The sequence below is a fragment of the Girardinichthys multiradiatus genome, chromosome 18, assembly GCF_021462225.1.
Source record: "Girardinichthys multiradiatus isolate DD_20200921_A chromosome 18, DD_fGirMul_XY1, whole genome shotgun sequence".
Classification (NCBI taxonomy): Eukaryota; Metazoa; Chordata; class Actinopteri; order Cyprinodontiformes; family Goodeidae; genus Girardinichthys; species Girardinichthys multiradiatus.
Genome location: NC_061810.1, coordinates 51,891,746 through 51,911,525, shown reverse-complemented (window position 1 = coordinate 51,911,525; position 19,780 = coordinate 51,891,746). Strand labels below are relative to the sequence as shown.

Here is a 19,780-nt window from a genome sequence, read left to right as displayed (position 1 = left end):
TAAAAACCTAAAGGTTCTGTTTCTGCAATCTACCTATTTAGCTTTTTACCTCCAGTAGATCTGAACAAACACTGCTAATAAAACAAATGTGCAAAACATGTTCCAGTAATTAACAAAACTCCTCATGTTCCTGTAAGTTTTTGTTTTACACATGAACTTTGCTTGCAGTACTCCTCCTCTCAGGTGCGTTCAGGTGAGCAGTTTGTGTGTTTGTGTTTTGCAGGAGAAGGAGGTGACCATTACCATGCCTAACGGGGAAACTTCAGTGGCAACGGTTCGAATTTGGAATGAAACTGTCTCCAATCTGACTCTCATGGCTCTGGGCTCCAGCGCTCCGGAGATCCTGTTGTCTGTGATAGAGGTAAACACCCACCAACCCAACATTCTCCTTCTTTGTTCTATTCGTGTGTTTATCTTTTCAGGCATTGAAGCTTATTATCATTTCATGACATTAAAATTTTTGGTTGATAGTTTAGTTCTGAGTACCCTTCACTGCTCCGCAGGTTTGCGGTCACAACTTCGAAGCCGGTCAGCTTGGACCAGGGACCATCGTTGGCAGCGCTGCATTCAACATGTTTGTGATCCTCGGGATCTGCGTATGGGTCATCCCCAACGGCCAGTCACGCAAGATCAAACACCTCAGGGTGTTCTTCATCACCGCCTTCTGGAGCATCTTCGCCTACATCTGGCTCTACCTCATCCTCTCTGTCATGTCACCGAGCGTTGTGGAAGTGAGGCTCCCTGTTTAAAAGGGAAATGCCCCTTAGAGGGGGTTACACCCAAAAGGTTACCCCCAGAGGGGTAACCAGATATTTATACACATTTATTGCAATATAGTGTCCTGTTCCACTGTTCATTCCAGGGACACTGATATGGCTCTGTCTTGGTTTCAGTCCCTCCATCCAGTGTAAAATTGTCTTTAACTATTGGCAACTTTAAATTCAGTATAGTTTGGGCAAATCAAGGAGTTCCCCAGGCTGTGTTCTTGAATCACTCCTCCTCATGATCTACAGTTAAGTTTAAATCAGAATCAGAATCAGCTTTATTGCCAAGTTCGTACATACAAACAAGGAATTTGACTCCGGTACACTTGCTCTTTGGTTTTGTTTTTGTATTACAGAATATACATATTTACAATGTACAATATTCACATATATAATAAAAAAGGTGCATTTGTAACATCTGTATGCTGTTGTTTTGTACTCTATTGAATATTCAACAGAGAAACAGCCTGGGGGAAGAAACTGTCTCTGTGGCGGCTGGTTTTAGTAAACAGTGCTCTGTAGCGCGACCTGAAGTTAAAACTCTGAACAGTTTGTGTGCAGGGTGTGTGGGGTCTGCAGAGATTTTAACAGCTCTTTTCCTGACCCTTGACCTATATAAGTCCTGGATGGAGGGAAGGTCAGCCCTGATTATTCTCTCTGCATTCCTGATTATTCGTTGCAGTCTGGACCTGTCCTGTTTTGTGGATGATCCAAACCACACTGAGATGGATGAAGACAGGACAGATTGAATGATGGCAGTGTAGAAGATGACCAGCAGCTCCTGTGGAAGGTTGAACTTCTTGAGTTGCCTCAGGAAGTACAGTCTCTGCTGGGCCTTCTTTCGAACAGTGTCTATGTGTGAAGACCATCTCAGGTCCTCAGAGATGGTTGTTCCTAAGAACCTGAAGTGGTCCACGGCCAATACACTGTTGTTGAGGATGGTGAGGGGGGTGTATGGGGGTGGTGTTCTCCGAAAGTCCACCACCATTTCCACAGTCTTGAGTGGGTTCAGTTCCAGGTAGTTCTGACCGCACCAGTGTACCAGCCGATCCACCTGCTGTCTGTATGCAGACTCATCACCGTCCTGGATCAGTCCAATGACAGTGGTGTCATCTGCAAACTTAAGGAGTTTCACGGACGAGTCCGATGAGGTGCAGTCATTTGTGTACAGAGAGAAGAGGAGTGGGGATAGAACACACCCCTGGGGGGCACCAGTACTTATTGATCTGGATCAGGAGAAGATGCTCCCCAGTCTCAACTGCTGCCGTCGGTCCATCAGGAAGCTGTTGATCCACTGACAGGTGGAGGCTGGGACATTGAGCTGGGTGAGCTTCTGGTGGAGGATGTCTGGTATGATGGTGTTGAAGGTGGAGCTGAAGTCTACAAACAGGATCCTGGCGTACGTCCCTGGGTGGTTGAGGTGTTGCAGGATGAAGTGTAGACCTAAGTTAACAGCATCATCTGACGACCTGTTTGCTCGGTAAGCAAACTGCAGGGGGTCCAGCAGGTGGCCTGTGATGTCTTTCAGGTGCTTCAACACCAGCCGCTCAAAGGATTTCATGACCACAGACGTCAGGGCTACAGGCCTGTAGTCATTTAATCCTACGATGGTGGGTTTCTTGGGAACCGGGATGATGGTGGATCGTTTGAGGCAGGAGGGGACCTCACATTTCTCCAGTGATTTGTTGATTTGTTGAAGATCCTTGTGAAGATCGGAGCGAGTTGATTTGTACAGGCTTTCAGGCATGATGGAGAGACGTTATCAGGTCCTCCAGCTTTCTTTGTTTTCATGCGCTGAAAGAGCCTGTTTACATCTTCCTCGGAGATCTTTAGTGCAGGCAGAGGATCTGAAGGTAGGGGGTTGGTAGCTTTGTGGGAAGAACTTGTTCCTGAATGGGATGTGGAGGAGATGGTTTGAGGTGTGAACGGCTTCTTGTCATGTCTGCAGTAGAAGCCATTCAGACGGTTGGCCAGGAGACGACTCTGTTCAGGATGGGTGGGGGGGCTCCTATAGGCAGTCAGGTTTCTCAGACCAGTCCATACAGCTGAAGTGTCACCAGTAGAAAGGATGTTCTTCAGCTTCTCACTATAGCTTCTCTTAGCTGCTTTGATCTCCTTTGTTAGTTTGTTCCTGGCCTGCCTGTACCGCGCCCAATCTCCACTGCTGTGAGCTTCTTCCTTTTCCCTGCAGAGATTCCTGAGGTGTGGAGTAAACCATGGCTTGTTGTTCCCAAAGGTGCAGAAGGTCTTGGTCTGCACACACATGTCCTCACAGAAACTGATGTATGATGTCACCACATCAGTTAGTTGGTTTAAGTCAGTGGCTGAAGTTTCAAAAACAGTCCAGTCTGTACATTCAAAGCAGGCCTGTAGCATCTGCTTTGATTCCTCAGTCCACTTCTTAACAGTGTGAACCTTGGGTTTGGAAGCTCTTAGTCTCTGTCTGTAGGTTGGGATGAGGTGGATTAGATAATGATCTGAAAAACCCAGAGCAGCCCTGGTAACAGCATGATATGAGTCCTTTAAAGCTGTGTAACAATGGTCCAGTGTATTTTTGTCTCTGGTGGGACACTTAATATGCTGTCTGTATCTGTATCTGTCTGTATAAATCAACCGATGATGGTTTTTTTTCTCATTGCAATGAAACAATCAAAGGAAGTCAAAGATGTGAAAATGATGATTGCAGATTTAAGCAAGTTTGAAAATGTTTTGCAGCTTCCTAGATGGACCGGTCAGATGTCCTCTGGAGAAGCATTTTATGCCCAGACGAGGCAAAGATTGACTTACTTGGCTACAATGACTAGAAGTATGTTTAAACAAGGCCAGGTGACAGTTTTAAACCTTAGAATACCTTACCAGCTGTCCAGCACAGTGGTGGTAGTATCAAGGTGTTTGGCTAGTTTGCTTACAGTAGTATTGCACAAAATGGATAAAAAAATTAGCAAGGACAATCTCCAAATTTCATCAGCATCTAGTTGGTTGAAAACTTGGACACACATTCCAGCAGGACAGTTACCCAAACATAGTTGAAAGTGGTTTTGGAATGGCCTTCCCAAAGCTACAACCTCTTAAAAGTTTAGGTATTGTATTTAAAGTCACATTTGTGCCCGAAAACCAGCAATTTAAACTAATTACACCAAATGTACCAAGATGGATAGTCAAATACCCAGCAAGAAAAATGTCAGAAAATTGTTGGTGGCAAAACAATGTGTGCTGTTGAGTTTAAACCTGCTAGTAGACATTAACCAAATGTTACAGGGGTTTATGTCAGAATCAGAATCAGAAAAGCTTTATTGCCAAGTACGTTTTTGGACATACAAGGAATTTGTTTTGGCGTAGTTGGTGCAATACAATACAAATGAAACAGTATAAACATATCTACAATATAATATAAATATATGTGCACAGTTTTAAGTGAGTGAGAGTAAATATAGAGCAGTATAAGATGCAAGAGCAATACAACAGTGCAGGTGATCATTGTGCAAGTAAAGCAGGAGTCCAAGCTGAGCGTTAATGTAACGCATAGAGTTACAGGTTACAGGTGTCCTGTCAGCAAAAAAGGGGGTGTGGGTGAAAGGGAGAGTGTCAGGGTGGTTTCCGGGCTTTGTTAACCAGGCTGGTGGCAGATGGGAAAAAACTGTTCTTGTGGCGTGAGGTTTTGGTCCGGATGGACCGCAGCCTCCTGCCAGAGGGGAGAGTTTCAAAGAGTCTGTGACCAGGGTGGGAGGGATCAGCCAGAATCTTCCCTGCCCGCTTCAGGGTCCTGGAGGTGTACAGTTCTTGGAGCGACAGTAGACTGCAGCCAATCACCTTCTCAGCAGACCGAATGACACGCTACAGCCTGCCCTTATCCTTGGCTGTAGCAGCGGCGTACCAGATGGTGATGGAGGAGGTGAGGATGGACTCAATGATGGCTGTGTAGAAGTGCACCATCATAGTCTTTGGCAGGTTGAATTTCTTCAGCTGCCACAGGAAGAACATCCTCTGCTGGGCTTTCTTGATGAGGGAGCTGATGTTTGGCTCCCACTTGAGATCCTGGGAGATGATGGTTCCCAGGAAGCGGAAAGATTCCACAGTGTCAATTGTGGAGTCACAGAGGGTGATGGGGCAGGTGGGGCTGGGTTCTGCCTGAAGTCCACAACCATCTCCACTGTCTTTAGAGCGTTGTGCTCAAGGTTGTTCTGGCTGCACCAGTCCAACAGATGGTCCACCTCCCATCTGTACGCAGACTCGTCACCATCAGAGATGAGTCCGATCAGGGTGGTGTCATCCGCAAACTTCAGAAGCTTGACAGACTGGTGACTGGAGGTGCAGCTGTTGGTGTACAGGGAGAAGAGCAGAGGAGAGAGAACACAGCCTTGGGGGGAACCGGTGCTGATGGTCAGGGAGTCAGAGACGTGCTTCCTCATGCGCTGCTTCCTGTCAGACAGGAAGTCAGTGATCCACCTGCAGGTGGAGTCGGGCACACTCAGCTGGGAGAGCTTCTCCTGGAGCAGAGCTGGGACGATGGTGTTGAAGGCAGAGCTGAAATCCACAAACAGGATCCTGGCGTAGGTTCCTGTGGAGTCCAGGTGCTGGAGGATGAAGTGAAGGGCTAGGTTGACTGCATCATCTACAGACCTGTTGGCTCTGTAGGCAAACTGCAGGGGGTCCAGGAGAGGGTCGGTGATGTCTTTTAGGTGTGAGAGCACAAGGCGCTCAAAGGACTTCATCACCACAGAGGTCAGGGCGACGGGTCTGAAGTCATTAAGCCCTGTGGTCCTTGGCTTCTTGGGAACAGGGATGATGGTCTTTCGGCTTGTAGTTGGTGATTTGCTTGAGCTGTTTCCAGACAGACGCAGAGTCGTTGGCTGAGAACTGGTTTTGGAGCTTCTCAGAGTACAGTCGTTTGGCCTCTTTCACTGCCTTGCCAAACTTGTACTTAGCCTCTCTGTATATGTCTTTGTCCCCACTCCTGAAGGCCTCTTCCTTATCCAGTCTTCCTTATACAGCTGAAACCAGATATTTACATGCACTGTATGAAAAGACACAACCCAGAAATGCAGAACACTAATACGGGATTTTTTTAAGTTTCTTTGAATTCAGAAGTTTGCATACATTTCTCACTATTTGGTAGAAATATATTTTAAACTGTATAATGTAGGTCAAACATTTTGTATTTTCTTACAGCAGCTTCTCCCAATAGACTGACAGAATTTTGACCCATTTCTACTGACGGAACTGGTATGACTGAGTCAGGTTTGCAGGCCACCTTGCAACCTCACAAACATCTTTTCAGATATACCCACAACACGTCCACCGGGCTGAGATCAGGGCTTTCTAATGACCTCTTCAAAGCATTGAACCCATTTATGCCCAACCTTTAGCCTATTGACTGATATCTTGAGATGCTGCCTCAATATTTCCACATAATGTTATTTTTTCATGATGACATCTATTTTGTCAAGTGCACCAGTCCCTTCTGCAACAAAACACCCACACATCATGATGCTGCCACTGCCGTGCTTCAGTATGGATGTTGTTCTTTCCTGTTTTCCTGCAAATGTAACAAGGATCACTTTGTCCAAACACCTCAGACAACTGGACGTGTCTCCAAGAAAAAGTATCTGTATCTGAGTTAAAACTGTACTTTAAGACAGGTTGAGGAGTAATGTCTTCTTCTTAATGGGAGTACAGGACTCGTTTCACTGTGGATAATGACGGCATCAGCAGCATCTTAACAAGGTGTTTAGATTTTGTTATGCACCAAAACCCATCCATCTCTGGGGAACCCGTTTCCTTCCTTATTCACTTTTTTCTGTGTAATTATTAAAAGTTTGGTGAAGTCTTGCAGGCTTTGGTGTCCCTGCTTTAGAATAAGGGAAAACATGTTTGTTCTGTGACTGCACAGTGGAGCACGTGGGGCACTGTTGCTTAGCAGCAAGAAGTTTCTGGGTTCAGATCCCAGCCTGGTTTCTTTCTGCATGGAGTTTCCATGTTTTCCCTGTCCATGAGTGGCTTCTCTCTGGTTGTTGGTCCTGTGTGTCTCAGTGTTGTCTTGTGATTGACTGGTGGCCTGTCCAGGGTGGCATCAGCCCCCTCTGCTGTCCTGAAAGAATAAGCACGTATTGACGATGGATGGATGTTTGTTCTCATTCTTTGGATGTTGTGTTTCAGGTATGGGAAGCCCTGGTGACGCTGCTGTTCTTCCCAGTTTGTGTTCTCCTGGCTTGGATTGCTGATCGTCGTCTGCTCTTTTACAAATACATGGGCAAACGTTACCGCGCTGACAAGCGCCATGGCATCGTTGTGGAAATGGAGGGAGACTTGACTCCCACCAAAGGTGGCATGGACATGATAATGGATGGCAAGCTGCCACCACAAGGAATGGCTGCGGTTCCCGCTGAGAACGGTGCAGGCGGCACTCAGGATGGAACAGCGGATGCCATGGTGAACAACACCGGAGCTGCAGCCGGAGCCAGGGGCAACCTGCCCAACTCCAACAGCACCATCCTAAATGTGGAGAGCTGCAGGGAGCTGGATGCGAGCCGCAAAGAGGTGAGACAAGGAAGAAAAGGGAGTTAATATGAGGAGATCAAGGGGGAGTTTAGTCAGATGTCTTCCTCCTGTGGACTCTATAAGTCAAGGAAACCAGTCGACGATTGCAGATACCTGAGACATGTTTGTGTCAACTTCTGCAGGTGATTCGCATCCTGAAGGAGCTGAAGCAGAAATATCCTGACAAGGAGCTGGACCAGCTGGTGGAGTTGGCCAATTACTACGCCCTGCTGCACCAGCAGAAGAGCCGCGCCTTCTACCGCATACAAGTAACCTCCACTCACCTATCAAACTGTAAACAGTCCATCATAAGATTGTTGTGGTCTGCTAAAGGAAGTTCCCTCACATTTAATCAGCTCCTTATAAAAACAGTTTGTTAGGATGAATCAAATACCTCTTGACATTAGTTAAGGGGCTACTAACTATTTAGAATAACCTCCTCTCTGTCTTTTCACTGTGTCCTCAAGGCGACCCGGATGATGATTGGAGCTGGAAATGTCCTGAAGAGGCACGCCGCCGACAACGCTCGCCGTGCGGTCGTGACAGATGAGGAGGAGGCTGCAGAAGACAATCTGGCTGTCTGCAGCCACATCTCCTTTGAAAGCGCCCACAGTCAGTGCATGGAGAACTGCGGCGTCCTCATGCTGGCTGTAGTCTGTCAAGGTAGTGAGCAGAAAAAGATGAGTTTACATGGATGAAGTGAAAGATGCATGAAAGCCTTTCCATCTTCAAGTTTTTCCTCATACCCAAAGTGACCTTTTCATGTCTTTGCAGAAGTTGCGGTACGCTTTTTCGTAGTCGGCCATTTTTACTGAAAAATCCGGTCATAATCTATTTTTACCCGTCAGTTTATTTTTTTATTTTTTTCGGGCTGCATGGTGGCGCAGTTGGTAGCACTGTTACCATGCAGCAAGAAGGTCTTGGGTTCGATTCCCAGCCTGGGGTCTTTCTGCATGGAGTTTGCATGTTCTCCCCGTGCATGCGTGGGTTCTCACCGGGTACTCCGGCTTCCTCCCACAGTCCAAAGACATACCTGTTAGGTTAATTGGTCTCTCTAAATTGCCCTTAGGTGTATGAATGAGTGTGTGTGTGGTTGTTTGTGTGTTGCCCTGCAATGGACTGGTGACCTGTCCAGGGTGTGCCCTGCCTCTTGCCCATAGACTGCTGGAGATAGGCACCAGCTCCCCCGTGACCCACTATGGAATAAGCGGTAGAAAATGACTGACTGAGTTTATTTTTTTTTTAATGGTAATAATTAAACATTTAACATCATTTTAATTAATATTCAGTCCAAACGAGCTGACTGTGGTCCCAGATTAACTACATATAAACAATTTAAACGATGGCACATAAAATATGAACAGATCACCTGCTGTGACCTGAACACAGTCTCACAACTTCCTCCTGGCCCACATGGACCTGAATTGTGCAGCCACTTGTGCGTAAATCAAAAGTGACTGGCCGTGGCAAAACCAGGAACAAGTCTTCCCGGGGTCGTTTTGAGTTATTTACAGATCCTGAAAGAGTGGAGTCTAAGCTTTCCAATGATGTCAAACTTGTGGAAATCAAAAAATGATTGAAAAAGATATGACCATCTGAATGTCTGCACTGGCCAGACTACTTTTCTGAGAAATCAGCCCTGAAAGATTCATTGTTTGCTCTGCCTGAAAGCAGGGCGGTGACAAAAGCTGCTAATTTGAATAACTTTGAATAGGCCACCTCCCCCAAGTGTTTGTCAACAGAAGCTCCAACTGACTGCAACAGAACTGCAACCTAATGTCTGCATCCTGGTGATTGGTTTGGTTTTCTCTTGTTTTTAGATAAGTCTCACTTAAAGTTCTAGTCTATTAAATGTTCTGCCTCATGCCGAGTTTGAAATCCTATCTCACAGCAATTAGTAAAATATCAGGGTAATATGGATGTGTTCTTCTTAATATGTAATATGAAATGTCCAAAGATTATTGTAGCATCCAGAAATATTGTTTATCAGTCTTCATTTTATGTGTGCAGGTATGAATAGAGCTATGGGCTAATAGTTTACACCTTTTGAATACGTGTTAATCTAGAAGAGGCTGGTGCTGCAGCTACTTAATCTCTACCCATCAAATTTTATGTCTGCAAACCTCTAGACTTTAATGGACCCAGGAAGAGAAATGGGCAATAACTTGACTTTGATCATGTCACAAATGTGATTTTTATTTACAACTCTATACACATTACAAATTGCCCAAACGCCAATGTCATAGTGTCACACCATCGTTCTCGTCTGTGTGCTATTCTGTGTTGTGCTTGTGGTGCTGGGCATTTGATGTCCTTCGCTTCATCGGAACAGAAAGGCCTGATCTTTGAATAAAGATAAGTCTGTCTGTCCGTGGACAGTCCAGGTGCAGGCAGGGCAGGAACACAGACGACGGGGGGTAGAACTTCCGGGTCACACAGCAGCTGAAAGCTAACAGGCTCTGTGTCACTGAGTCCTAGCTTGGACCACAGCAGGTCTGTTGGCATCATAGCTGTTAATAAAAGCACACAAAAGACAATTAAAATATTGCATGTCTCTTTGTTATTGACAAATAGAGATTGTGGAAGTCTGCATAATAGAAACCTGAAGTGCTGATAAGTCTTTATCTGTGGGAGCCTTCAGAAGTAGGGACTCAGGTGTGTCTGCCAGTCAAAAGTGTTGACTAAAACCGTGCCATCTTCCAGTCCGACCAGCTGTGGGATGTTGTGGCAACTTTCAGGAGAGCTATTTTCCACTACCTGTACACAGAAGGACCATAATGGAAATAAGCATATTAGTTTTCATGCATATGACTGACTTTCTTCTTCGATCTTCTATCTGATGGAATAGACTTACTTTGGCGATATCTGCCAATGTGCTGACCCTGGTCCTCTTGTATGCTTGTTTGATAAGCCCAAAACCGCAGTCCGGGGCAAATTTGGTGTGGCCAGCAATCTCGAAGTGGATGTTTAGTGTGGAGTGAAACTTGTGTGCGACCCGCCAGGCGCCATACCACAGCATAAAATTGTTCTTGTTTTGCCCAGTCCAGTTGTCACAATGAAGATCCACATCAGTTTCTCTAACTCCGAAATGAGCGAAGAAGTGGTGCAAGTAGCTGATGACTTCATTGCTCCCCTTCCCTGATGACATGCCTTCATCAATCAGGAAATTCACCTGTTTCTGCAGGCCTTCACAAGAGATACCAAAAAGTCCACATTTCCGTGGTGTCAGGAAGTACATTGGCCCAGGCTGCAGTGGGTTTGAGGGGAAGTGCATCTGATGAAGACAGAGGACAAAAAAAAAACAAGGATTAGGTTAAACAAAAGTTGTGTATCATTAAAGCAGTCTTATTTTTATACTTTAGAGAAAAAAAAAGTGCAATGTGGGACAAATACCTGCTGTGCAAAGTCATAGCTGTAGTGCATCCTGATCTTACTTGAAGGTGGGGAGGGGCCGATGGACAATTGATAGTCGTCGCAGGTCTTTTTGCAGGCAGCAGTCATCTCGTTGTAGACGGCCCTCTCTTTTTGAACAAGCTGAAGATGATCATGTTGCTTCTTGATTGCTGCAGTCTTCCTCTCCTCTGGAAGGTTTGCACTTCTTATAAGCTGGTCATTATTCTGTTGGCGGTGCCAGCAGAGGTCGGTGCGGGGCCTACAGCTTCTTATGTGTGGGAGTAGCTGGGTCCAAAGCGCCTTGAAGGTTGATTTGCAAATTGCACGCTCACCTGAAAGAACAATATCACAGGGTTATTAATTTTTGATGAGGTTTTACATCACTGGTCATTAGAAGAATTTTACTGTTCTATAGAAATATTTTTTCTATACATACCAAGCTCCTTAGCAGACTTCATATAGAGACCCCACACTGAGGCCTTTGACACATGTGTTGGCACTAGCTTCACATGCCAATCCCTGTGGCCAGGATGTCGACCAGGCGGCATGATGGCGTGATCCTCAGCGTAGTTCTTTATGAACTCCAAAACTCTGCGGAGTTTCTCACTGCTGATAAAAATGGGGATCTTGTGGCCGCTGGCTCTCTTTCCTCAAGCGGGGTCTTGCATCGTTCTCATCAAAGTGTCTGATGATGTCAGTCAATATGGGTTTACAGATTCTTAGCAGGGAAACAAAGGAAATATTCAGCTTATGGTTTACATCGACGAGTCGTGACAAAATTGGTACGACAATATACTATGTTTTTTCTGCGTATAGGTGTGTTTATAGAAATAAACATCTAACACAAAACATAAAAATAGGTATTTGTTTTTTGGTTTTTTTTTCCAACCTCAAACTTAGATTAAAAATACACCCCCCCCAAGTCGATTATCACATTGTTAATGGTTGTGGTTGCCTGCTAACCTCGTGTATCTACGCTAGCCAAAAAACTGTTGTGACCACCGATCACCCAGCGCAGGGGGAAGAAAAAAACACAACCTCAAGTTTAGATTAAAAATACAAACACAAACCTCACTCAAGTCGATTTTAATATTTGACTGGTCAGGTTTATGTGATTTGTCTGCTTCAGTACATGATTTATTTACAGTATGATTCATCATAATAGTTTTTTAAAAAGTTATAAACTCACCCCATGAGAAACTGAAAGGTATTCCAGCAGACTTCGATACCTCTGATGGAATAAGTTGTCCTGGCGTGTTTTCTTTTCCTTGGTGTCTTCCTTGGTGTTTCGATGGTCATTGCTGAAGTTTCTACTGAACACCGCTTTGCTTCAAGATGTCCAATTATTCTCATGTCCAGCCACTTCTTCTTCCGTAGCATTTACAGTCAAAGTTACGTATCTTCTCCATTTCATTGTCTCTCTTTTCCTCAAATGTTGTGATAGCAATAGCTTCTGATATCGTACGTTCTAGCTCCTCAGCTGCCAGTCCAAAGCTTTCTTCGTCATCCTCGTCTTGGGTTGAAGATAGCAGCAAACTAGGAATGTTCTCCAAAGTAATGCAGTCGCTATCATCTTCTGCTTCATCTCCTTCTGATTCAGAATCTGACAAGAGTCCGGCGGCGGCGGTACTGCTGAACATGTTCTCCCACAGCGAAGCGCTGTAACAGCCACGATTCAGTTTGTTTGCAACACATTGAGCTTGGTCCATCGTGAAGAAACACATTATTTTTCATAGGAGCTATTAAGTAGCCACGAGGTTTCTTGAAGCATGCTGGTTATTGGTCGACAAGCAGAACTAAACCCAGCGGGGAGCCAAACAAAGCTGCTACAGAAATGAGCTGAGGCTTTTCTCCTCCCCAAAAGGTAAATACAAGCTGGCTGGGTTTTAGGCCGAAAACAAGCTGAAAACATAAAAGTTACCATTTTAAAGCCTTCGAAACTGTCATTTAAAGAACTGAGTGGATACTTCATAATTTCAACTTGCACATTTTGCAATAAAACAAAAAATCACTATTTTCTCAGAAATCAACGGTTTTTAGCTGCAGAGGCTATTGTCATGAGGAAAGATGAATTCTCATGGCTGCTCTGAAGTTGTTCTGGGGACTGAATCTGCGCTCTGCCGCCACACTAGAGACCGCAATTACAAGCGCCACATCAGCCAAACTTAAAATCAGGGAACATTTCTCTGGTTCAGCAAGACTCTCCCAGCGAGGGATTTCCTGATCCGGCAAGCACTCGCCTGTTGTGATTATGAATATGAATATAATATTCAATATTTAATATTAATACTTGAATATTTAATTAAATAATAATTTGGTCTGTTAAGGGTTGTCCTGTGAATACCAGCCCAATAAGGCGGTGGCATTAGAACAATAATGAAAGGGGTGAACCAAGCTCTGACATTATTGAACAGCAAAACTCTGCACACACATGGAATACATTTACAGTTTCTTAAAATACAAAAATGTATTAACAAAAATAAGTCAACTCAAAATCAAACATATTTCAAACATCAAATACTTTACTATGCTAAAACAATCAAACTAAACTGATGAATGACTAGAATGATGCAACATTACCATTCAATATTATTTATGTTTGAGAACCAAGGATTATCTTGAAGAATCTGGAAATCAAGTTAAGTTTGTCTTGGAACTAACTTGGGCAATAATTGGTATACCTTTAAACAACTATTCACAATGCAAGATTAGATAAAACATTATTTTAACAAAACATTTTAAAGAATGACTTGCTGAATAAAACCAACCTTCTGGATGACCAAATCTCAACAGTGTTTAATTAGTTGCCTTTATTTATTGAAATAATATTTAAAGAAATATTAAAATAATATTTAAGGAATAAGAACCAAATCTTTCTGGATAAATGGGTCTTAATGGTGTATAATTAGTTATCAAGTTTAGTAAAATGATATTTAGGGAAATATCATTTCCTAGATTGAACTAACAACTGTCGAGGTAGGAAAACTTTACTGGCCGTCCGTTAATTCTTACATTACTCCTCACCTCTCATTGACTCTTTTTATTTGGCACCTAAAGGACAAGTCAGAGATCAGTTGTACGTTTCCACAAGTTTATTAAAACCAGTCTGAATTCAGAGAGGGAGACATCACACTTACACTGGTACCTGGAAACGTCTGTGTGTCGTCTCACTGGGGGCTGCGTTACATTACATTTTATACCCCATGCTGCTATGCAGTACACAGACACAATCATTCTGTCTGTGGATGTCTCCCCAGCAACAGTATCAAAGAAACAGAGATACATTTCATCATTTAATTAAAGAAATGTTTCCCACACGTCTTCAGGAATCTTCAGGGTGGAATAGTTATCAGGAGTAGCATGCCTCCCCAGTACACTGCCTTAACCTTGAATAATAAACACTCACTGTGTTATAACTAGAGGCTACTGTTAAGGTTTTTTCTAACTATCAAAAGCATAACTAAAACTCCTAATAAAAATCAAAATATAAACAGCGAAGTCCCAAATATGTCTTAGTCTTAGCTACTAATAATAAGGCATTTATATTTCCATACTACCTTTTATGGTAAATGATCTTTAGCTGACTCGTAGTAGGCGAGCACGTGTTCTTAGCCGTTAGCGGTTGGAGCTAACAAAGAAACTTGTAGCTTATCATCAGAATCAAACACATACCTTTAAAATACCACTAATAAAAGGGTTGAAATAAATGAGCAAGGATGGTGCGTTATGGCCGATCTTCTGTGATTAAAAGTCACCCTTTAAATAAAGTTTGTCTTAACTTTAAAAGACGACACAGAACACATAAACTCTGCTATCACTAGGATAGCAGAGTTCTCAACACAACAAAACCAAACGTCATTAGCAGACATTATTTAGATTATTTACCTCTAAACTAATCTTCTCTGCCCAAACACTACCTCTCACGTGAACTGTGCTGAGGGGAAGTTGTCCGGGGCGAAGAAATTGAGGAAAGCATCCACGGGGAACAAAGGGTTAGCTTGCAGCTAACATCCATAGCTGTGGCAAAGGGCTTTAGCTGGGAGCATGCTGGGCAACTCGAGTGGCCGCGATGCAGCGGGGTTGCTCTTGCTACCTGGACGTACACGCAAAGGCGTGCAATGAGGTCTTGGCCTCCTTTCCAGGCCATGGGGGAAATCCACTTCGATTAGGGCTGCTCCTGGACCCCTCAGAAGAAAAGTCAAGTCAAGCTCGTCTCTCTTTATATGAATGAATGCCGGATACTCGAACAGCAAATCATTACTTAACTTTGTTTCGTGTGATCGTAGTCACTTTTGAATCCAGTTTGAAGAGTTATGTCTGTTTGCCAGCAAAGAGACATTAGCATGCTCTGTCTCCTTCCAGCTCCGCTGGTGACCTGCGTGGAGAAAGCCTGTTTGTTGGGATGCGGGGTTTTTATTCAAACAGGGACATCACGGGAAGTCCGCTGTTACCCCTCTTGTTCCTGTTCCTGGCTGAGCTGAAAGTAGGTTAACGGAAATTATTTTGAAAGTTCCAGAAAAGTTCTTACTGGCCTTTAATGTTGTAACCCATGATTGGGGTCTCAACATGCCTAAGCAGGAGGAAACAGATAATTAATATGATAAGTCACCACCTGGTGGTCAGGGGTATAGATTACAATCTGTCAAAATGACTGATGGCCTTCACATTTTTTCGTTACCATTTAAAAACAAACGGTCTAAAATGGAAACTATTCGGTAACAAGACCCTTGTGTCTTTGATAAGAATTTTTTTTTTCATTTTAAAGAGAAATATGACTTTGCAAAATTATATGTATCAGGAAGTGAAAAAACTTCATGCAAACATTAAAAATAAATAAATACCACATTAGATGTATAGAACTGTTAAATTGCTTGATTTTGCGGCGTTATATTTACCCACCATTTGTTCACAATACAATTGTTGTTGTGACTTAGAACTTGGTGGAGAAAGCTTTGAGTGTTATGACGTTTCGTGTAGTTGGTCCCCAGGTTTGCAGACCTCTCTGAGGGATTTTGGACTATTTGTCTGTACAGAAACTCCCTTTGCTTTTCTAGGCTGCTGCTTAATAACTCAAACCTCCAGCATCCTTTGCTCATTTTCTGTAGCATCGAGGTCTGGAGATGGGCTGGACCACACCATGATCTCAGTGTGATTCTTCTTTAGTCACCGTTTTGGCAGGTGTTTGGGTCATCATCAGTTTGGGAAAACCCACCCACTAAGCTTTATTTGTACTTCAAACATGGAGGGTCAAGTGGATGCCAAAGAGCTTCATTTTTTTTCTTATCTGACCGCTGGACTTTCTGGTCTTTTCTAAATCACTTAAATGTTCAGCAGCAACCTTCAGTGATTCTACATGTGCCTTCCACAACAGGAGGCTAAAGGATTTCAATCTATTGCTGTGTTGTTGGCGACTGTAGTCTTAACTGCATTTAGATAATTAACCAGCCTTCCTTGTGTGGTTGTGGCCTGATCCTCCTTCTATCTTATGATCATCCTCACCCATGAAGACAAACTGAGGGCAGATGATTTTTTGTCCCAGGCATCTTTCTACAGGTGTTTGGTCTTATTAATGTCGCCGAATGAGTTGGAATTAGTTATGGTGAGGAGTTTCTGTAGTTGATTATCTTTGTGCCACATGGGCAGGACATGAATCTGTGGGAGCCAGAGCCTATGCCATGACAGACATTTTGACCTAAAATGGTAACAGGGTTTCTACTGTTGAGTTGAAAAACATTACATGTTCATTTATATGAGAACAGACCACAAAACTACTTCTCAGTGAATTTATTGCAAATTCTGATTTGCTTGTTCAGCTCACTGCACACAGTAAGGTGTACACAGTATCCAAGTGACAGAGAGACAATCGTTCATACGCAATTCATACAGTGGATGACGTGAAACAAAATGACAATGATTGGTTGTAAAAATGGTGTGGGGAGTCACTGGTTTAGATTTGGACCCCTCCCCTTCGGTGGTGCACAGGTTAACCCCCTCCCTATTGGTGGTGATTAAACCTGTCTTCGTCTCTGCCTCAGGTTAACCTCACCACGTTGCTGCTGTGTGTGTGTGTGTTACCAGACAGGTTGTTGCAGCTTCTGCTGCTGTGTGTCATCAGAAAAGCTGAGCCCTCACAGTCTGCAGTCTTGAGGGTGACTGACCCATCAGTTTTCTGTCTCGTACAATGCAGCTGGCTGCTGATTTGGTCTCTAAACAAGTATTCACACCCCCCTTAAAAAGACTATTTTTTCCACCCTAACACTCCTGCCAACCAACATGTCCATATTTTACAAAAATCAAGCAGAGAAAACTACATAATTTAAGAAAAAACTAATGATGAATGGGAACAACTGTCCTCCAGGGTCTCAGCTGGTGCATCCTTATTGAAAGAAAGTAGGTTCTTTTGTCCCCCAATGACATGATAAACACCATGTGATGATCCTTTATTTGACTCAAAGTATGTGAAAAAACAGCCAAATCCAAAGAAAACCCTTGAGAAAACTTGGAGAAACATTCATTTAAACCACCTCAAAAGGTCAGAAGAATGCGTGTCTGCTTGGAAGCAAAATATAAAGAAAGTAGTTTAAAACTTATGCACGGTTCCACATGTCCAGTAACTGTTAAACTGCAATCATTGTCTCACCGAAGACTGATGAAAGGTTTTTCTAATCTCGTTGATTCTGGTGTTTTGGGTGTTTAGGAGGTCTGGGAGAGAACACCTTCTACGTGGACTACAGGACTGAAGATGGTTCGGCCAATGCTGGCTCCGATTATGATTACAGCGAGGGGACACTGGTGTTCAAACCTGGAGACACTCGGAAAGAGATCAAGGTGAGTCAAATCGGAGCAGGGATAGACAGAGGGATTCTGACTCTGCCAACAGCTGAAAGATAAAACCTGAGCCTAAACAATGAGACCTGTGTCAGACATTTAGGATGAAAAAACTGGATTATCAGGTCTAAACACAATGCTAATGGATCAATATCCTCTCCTGGACAATAAAAAGAAGGAAAACTCTGTTTGAAAAGGAGGCATTCCTCTCCTTGTGTCTGATACCTCCAGGAGTTGGAGGCCGTCTCTCTTGCTTGTCCTAATGAGCATCTATATGAGATATGGACTCTCAGTGAAAGGAACGGCTTATCTGACATGCAGACCAATTAAAGCACCAAAGCCTTCTTCTCGATGACCTTTAAAGATTTGCCACAAAGTCTTTTTCTGTGTCTTAATGTTGTTGCAACATGCCTGTTGAAAATAACTTTGAGAAATATGACATAAGGGTGCAACAGTGGTGCAGGGGTAGAGCGAGCGACCCGTGTACTTAGTCCTCGACCCAGCCCATCACAGGTTCTAGTACCGGCCCGTTGACCTTTGCTGCATGTCTTCTCTCTCGCTCTCCCCATTTCCTGTCAGCTCACTTTCAGAAAATAAAGGCCACTTGTGCCACACAATCAATAAAAAAATGTGACATAATATTATATTATTTCTCCTCTGCTGGACATACTTCACATAGTAAAAAGTTTGCAATAATCATAATTCATAGAATAATTTATAGAATTAAGACAGACGTTTTGTTCCTGCGCTGTATTCTGTACTGTTTTTGGAAGACAGCTTTCATCTAGAATATTACTTTATATTTCAGTCAGAAGCACTAACTGTGAAGCACCAGAGCAAAGAAGTGGATAGGTATCCGTTTCATATTATCTCTATTTTTAGATCCTGGGATCCAACCAAGTACAGAAAAAGTCTTTGAGGAAACTAAAATGTATCTATTTGTCACTTTGGTGAAATACTATTGCCTTGGCTTTTTAGTCTTAAAGTTGCATGATGACGATCAACATCTGACTCAATGCTGAAGGTATGCTGCTGCAGCCAAGGTGCACAAAGGAGCGTTGTGGCAGTTAGATTTTATGACCATCACTGCTCCCAACAAACTCAAACCAGATATGTTGCTTACATTCCTGGCATTATTTGTACAGTTTTTCATACTTTTGTAATTAGTACAATGCTATATTATCACATTGAAGAGAAATCTAGAAAATCAGCTTTTTTTAATAACTGTACAGTATTTTTTTTTTAATTATGTTGTAAGTTTGCCCTTACTGTCAAGAATGGCTCCTGGAGTGGACCCAAATACACACACGCTGGAGCAGATCGGTGAAACTAAAAAGATTTATTAAATAAACAAAAACCTAGAGGCAGGCAGGTGGAAGCAGTTGCAGGCATGGACATGGATAGGCTTGGCTTGGCTTGGCAAATCAGAACAGAACAGAATAAACCAGCAAGGACAGGAATGAAGAGCATATATAGACCCTGGCAAAGGTGAAAGCAGTGAGGCTGATTAGGTGGAGCAGGTGGAGCTAATGACAGGCTGTGGCTGGAGTGAACGCAAAACATAGCTGGAACTAAAACAAGAATACAAGGACATGATTAAACCTAAGAAATATAGCTATAACAGAACATCTTAGCAACTTAAATGCATGAGAAACAGAACAGAGGAATCATGAAAAACTAAATCTAAAGAAAGAACTAAAGCACCACCTGAAATATGATCAGAATCAAGATCCAAAACACAACTTGAAGAACATAATCAGAAAGGGCCCCAAAACCCAACACCAAACATCAAATCCCGACGCTTACTGTATAGTCTCTATTCTTTGTGTTAATCTGCATGCTTCCATTTGTCCGTCACTTTGCTGCTGGCACACCTAGATTTCTCCACAGAGGGATAATAAAGGATATTTCTATTCTCTGTTGAAGTTAAATCACCAACATTATTAAAGGTTCTCTGGAGCTATGGGTCTTAGATGGAAAAAGGTTCCCTCAAGGTACGGGTTCATGGGTCTTGATGACGGTGGGATGAAGTTGGAGGTGGGGCCCTATTTTCAGAAAAGCTGAACCAATACTTAATGTAAAAACACTAAAAATAAAACCTGATTTATTGTTGCAGCTGCAGAATGCAATCAGTGCATCATGGAGATGCTTCAGAAAATCCTGCAGGGTGCCTGCAAAATCTAGAAAGTTGTGAAAGATGATCAAAGCGAAATGAAAGAGGGGATGACGAGATTCCTGATGAGGGTCCCTGCAGGGGA

General features: G+C 43.3%; 1 protein-coding gene across 7 annotated transcripts in view; it reads left to right on the top strand.

Annotated features, from left to right (window-relative positions):
* The window catches only part of LOC124883813 (sodium/calcium exchanger 2-like), a 238,931-nt gene that overhangs the window by 151,435 nt on the left and 67,716 nt on the right, over positions 1-19,780 (top strand). For all 7 annotated transcript variants that reach the window (XM_047391167.1, XM_047391164.1, XM_047391170.1 and 4 more), the window contains 6 exons: positions 224-361; positions 504-731; positions 6,921-7,301; positions 7,445-7,570; positions 7,769-7,964; positions 17,392-17,522. In XM_047391167.1, the coding sequence (XP_047247123.1) occupies positions 224-361; positions 504-731; positions 6,921-7,301; positions 7,445-7,570; positions 7,769-7,964; positions 17,392-17,522 (1,200 nt within the window). The remainder of the gene's footprint in view (positions 1-223; positions 362-503; positions 732-6,920; positions 7,302-7,444; positions 7,571-7,768; positions 7,965-17,391; positions 17,523-19,780) is intronic.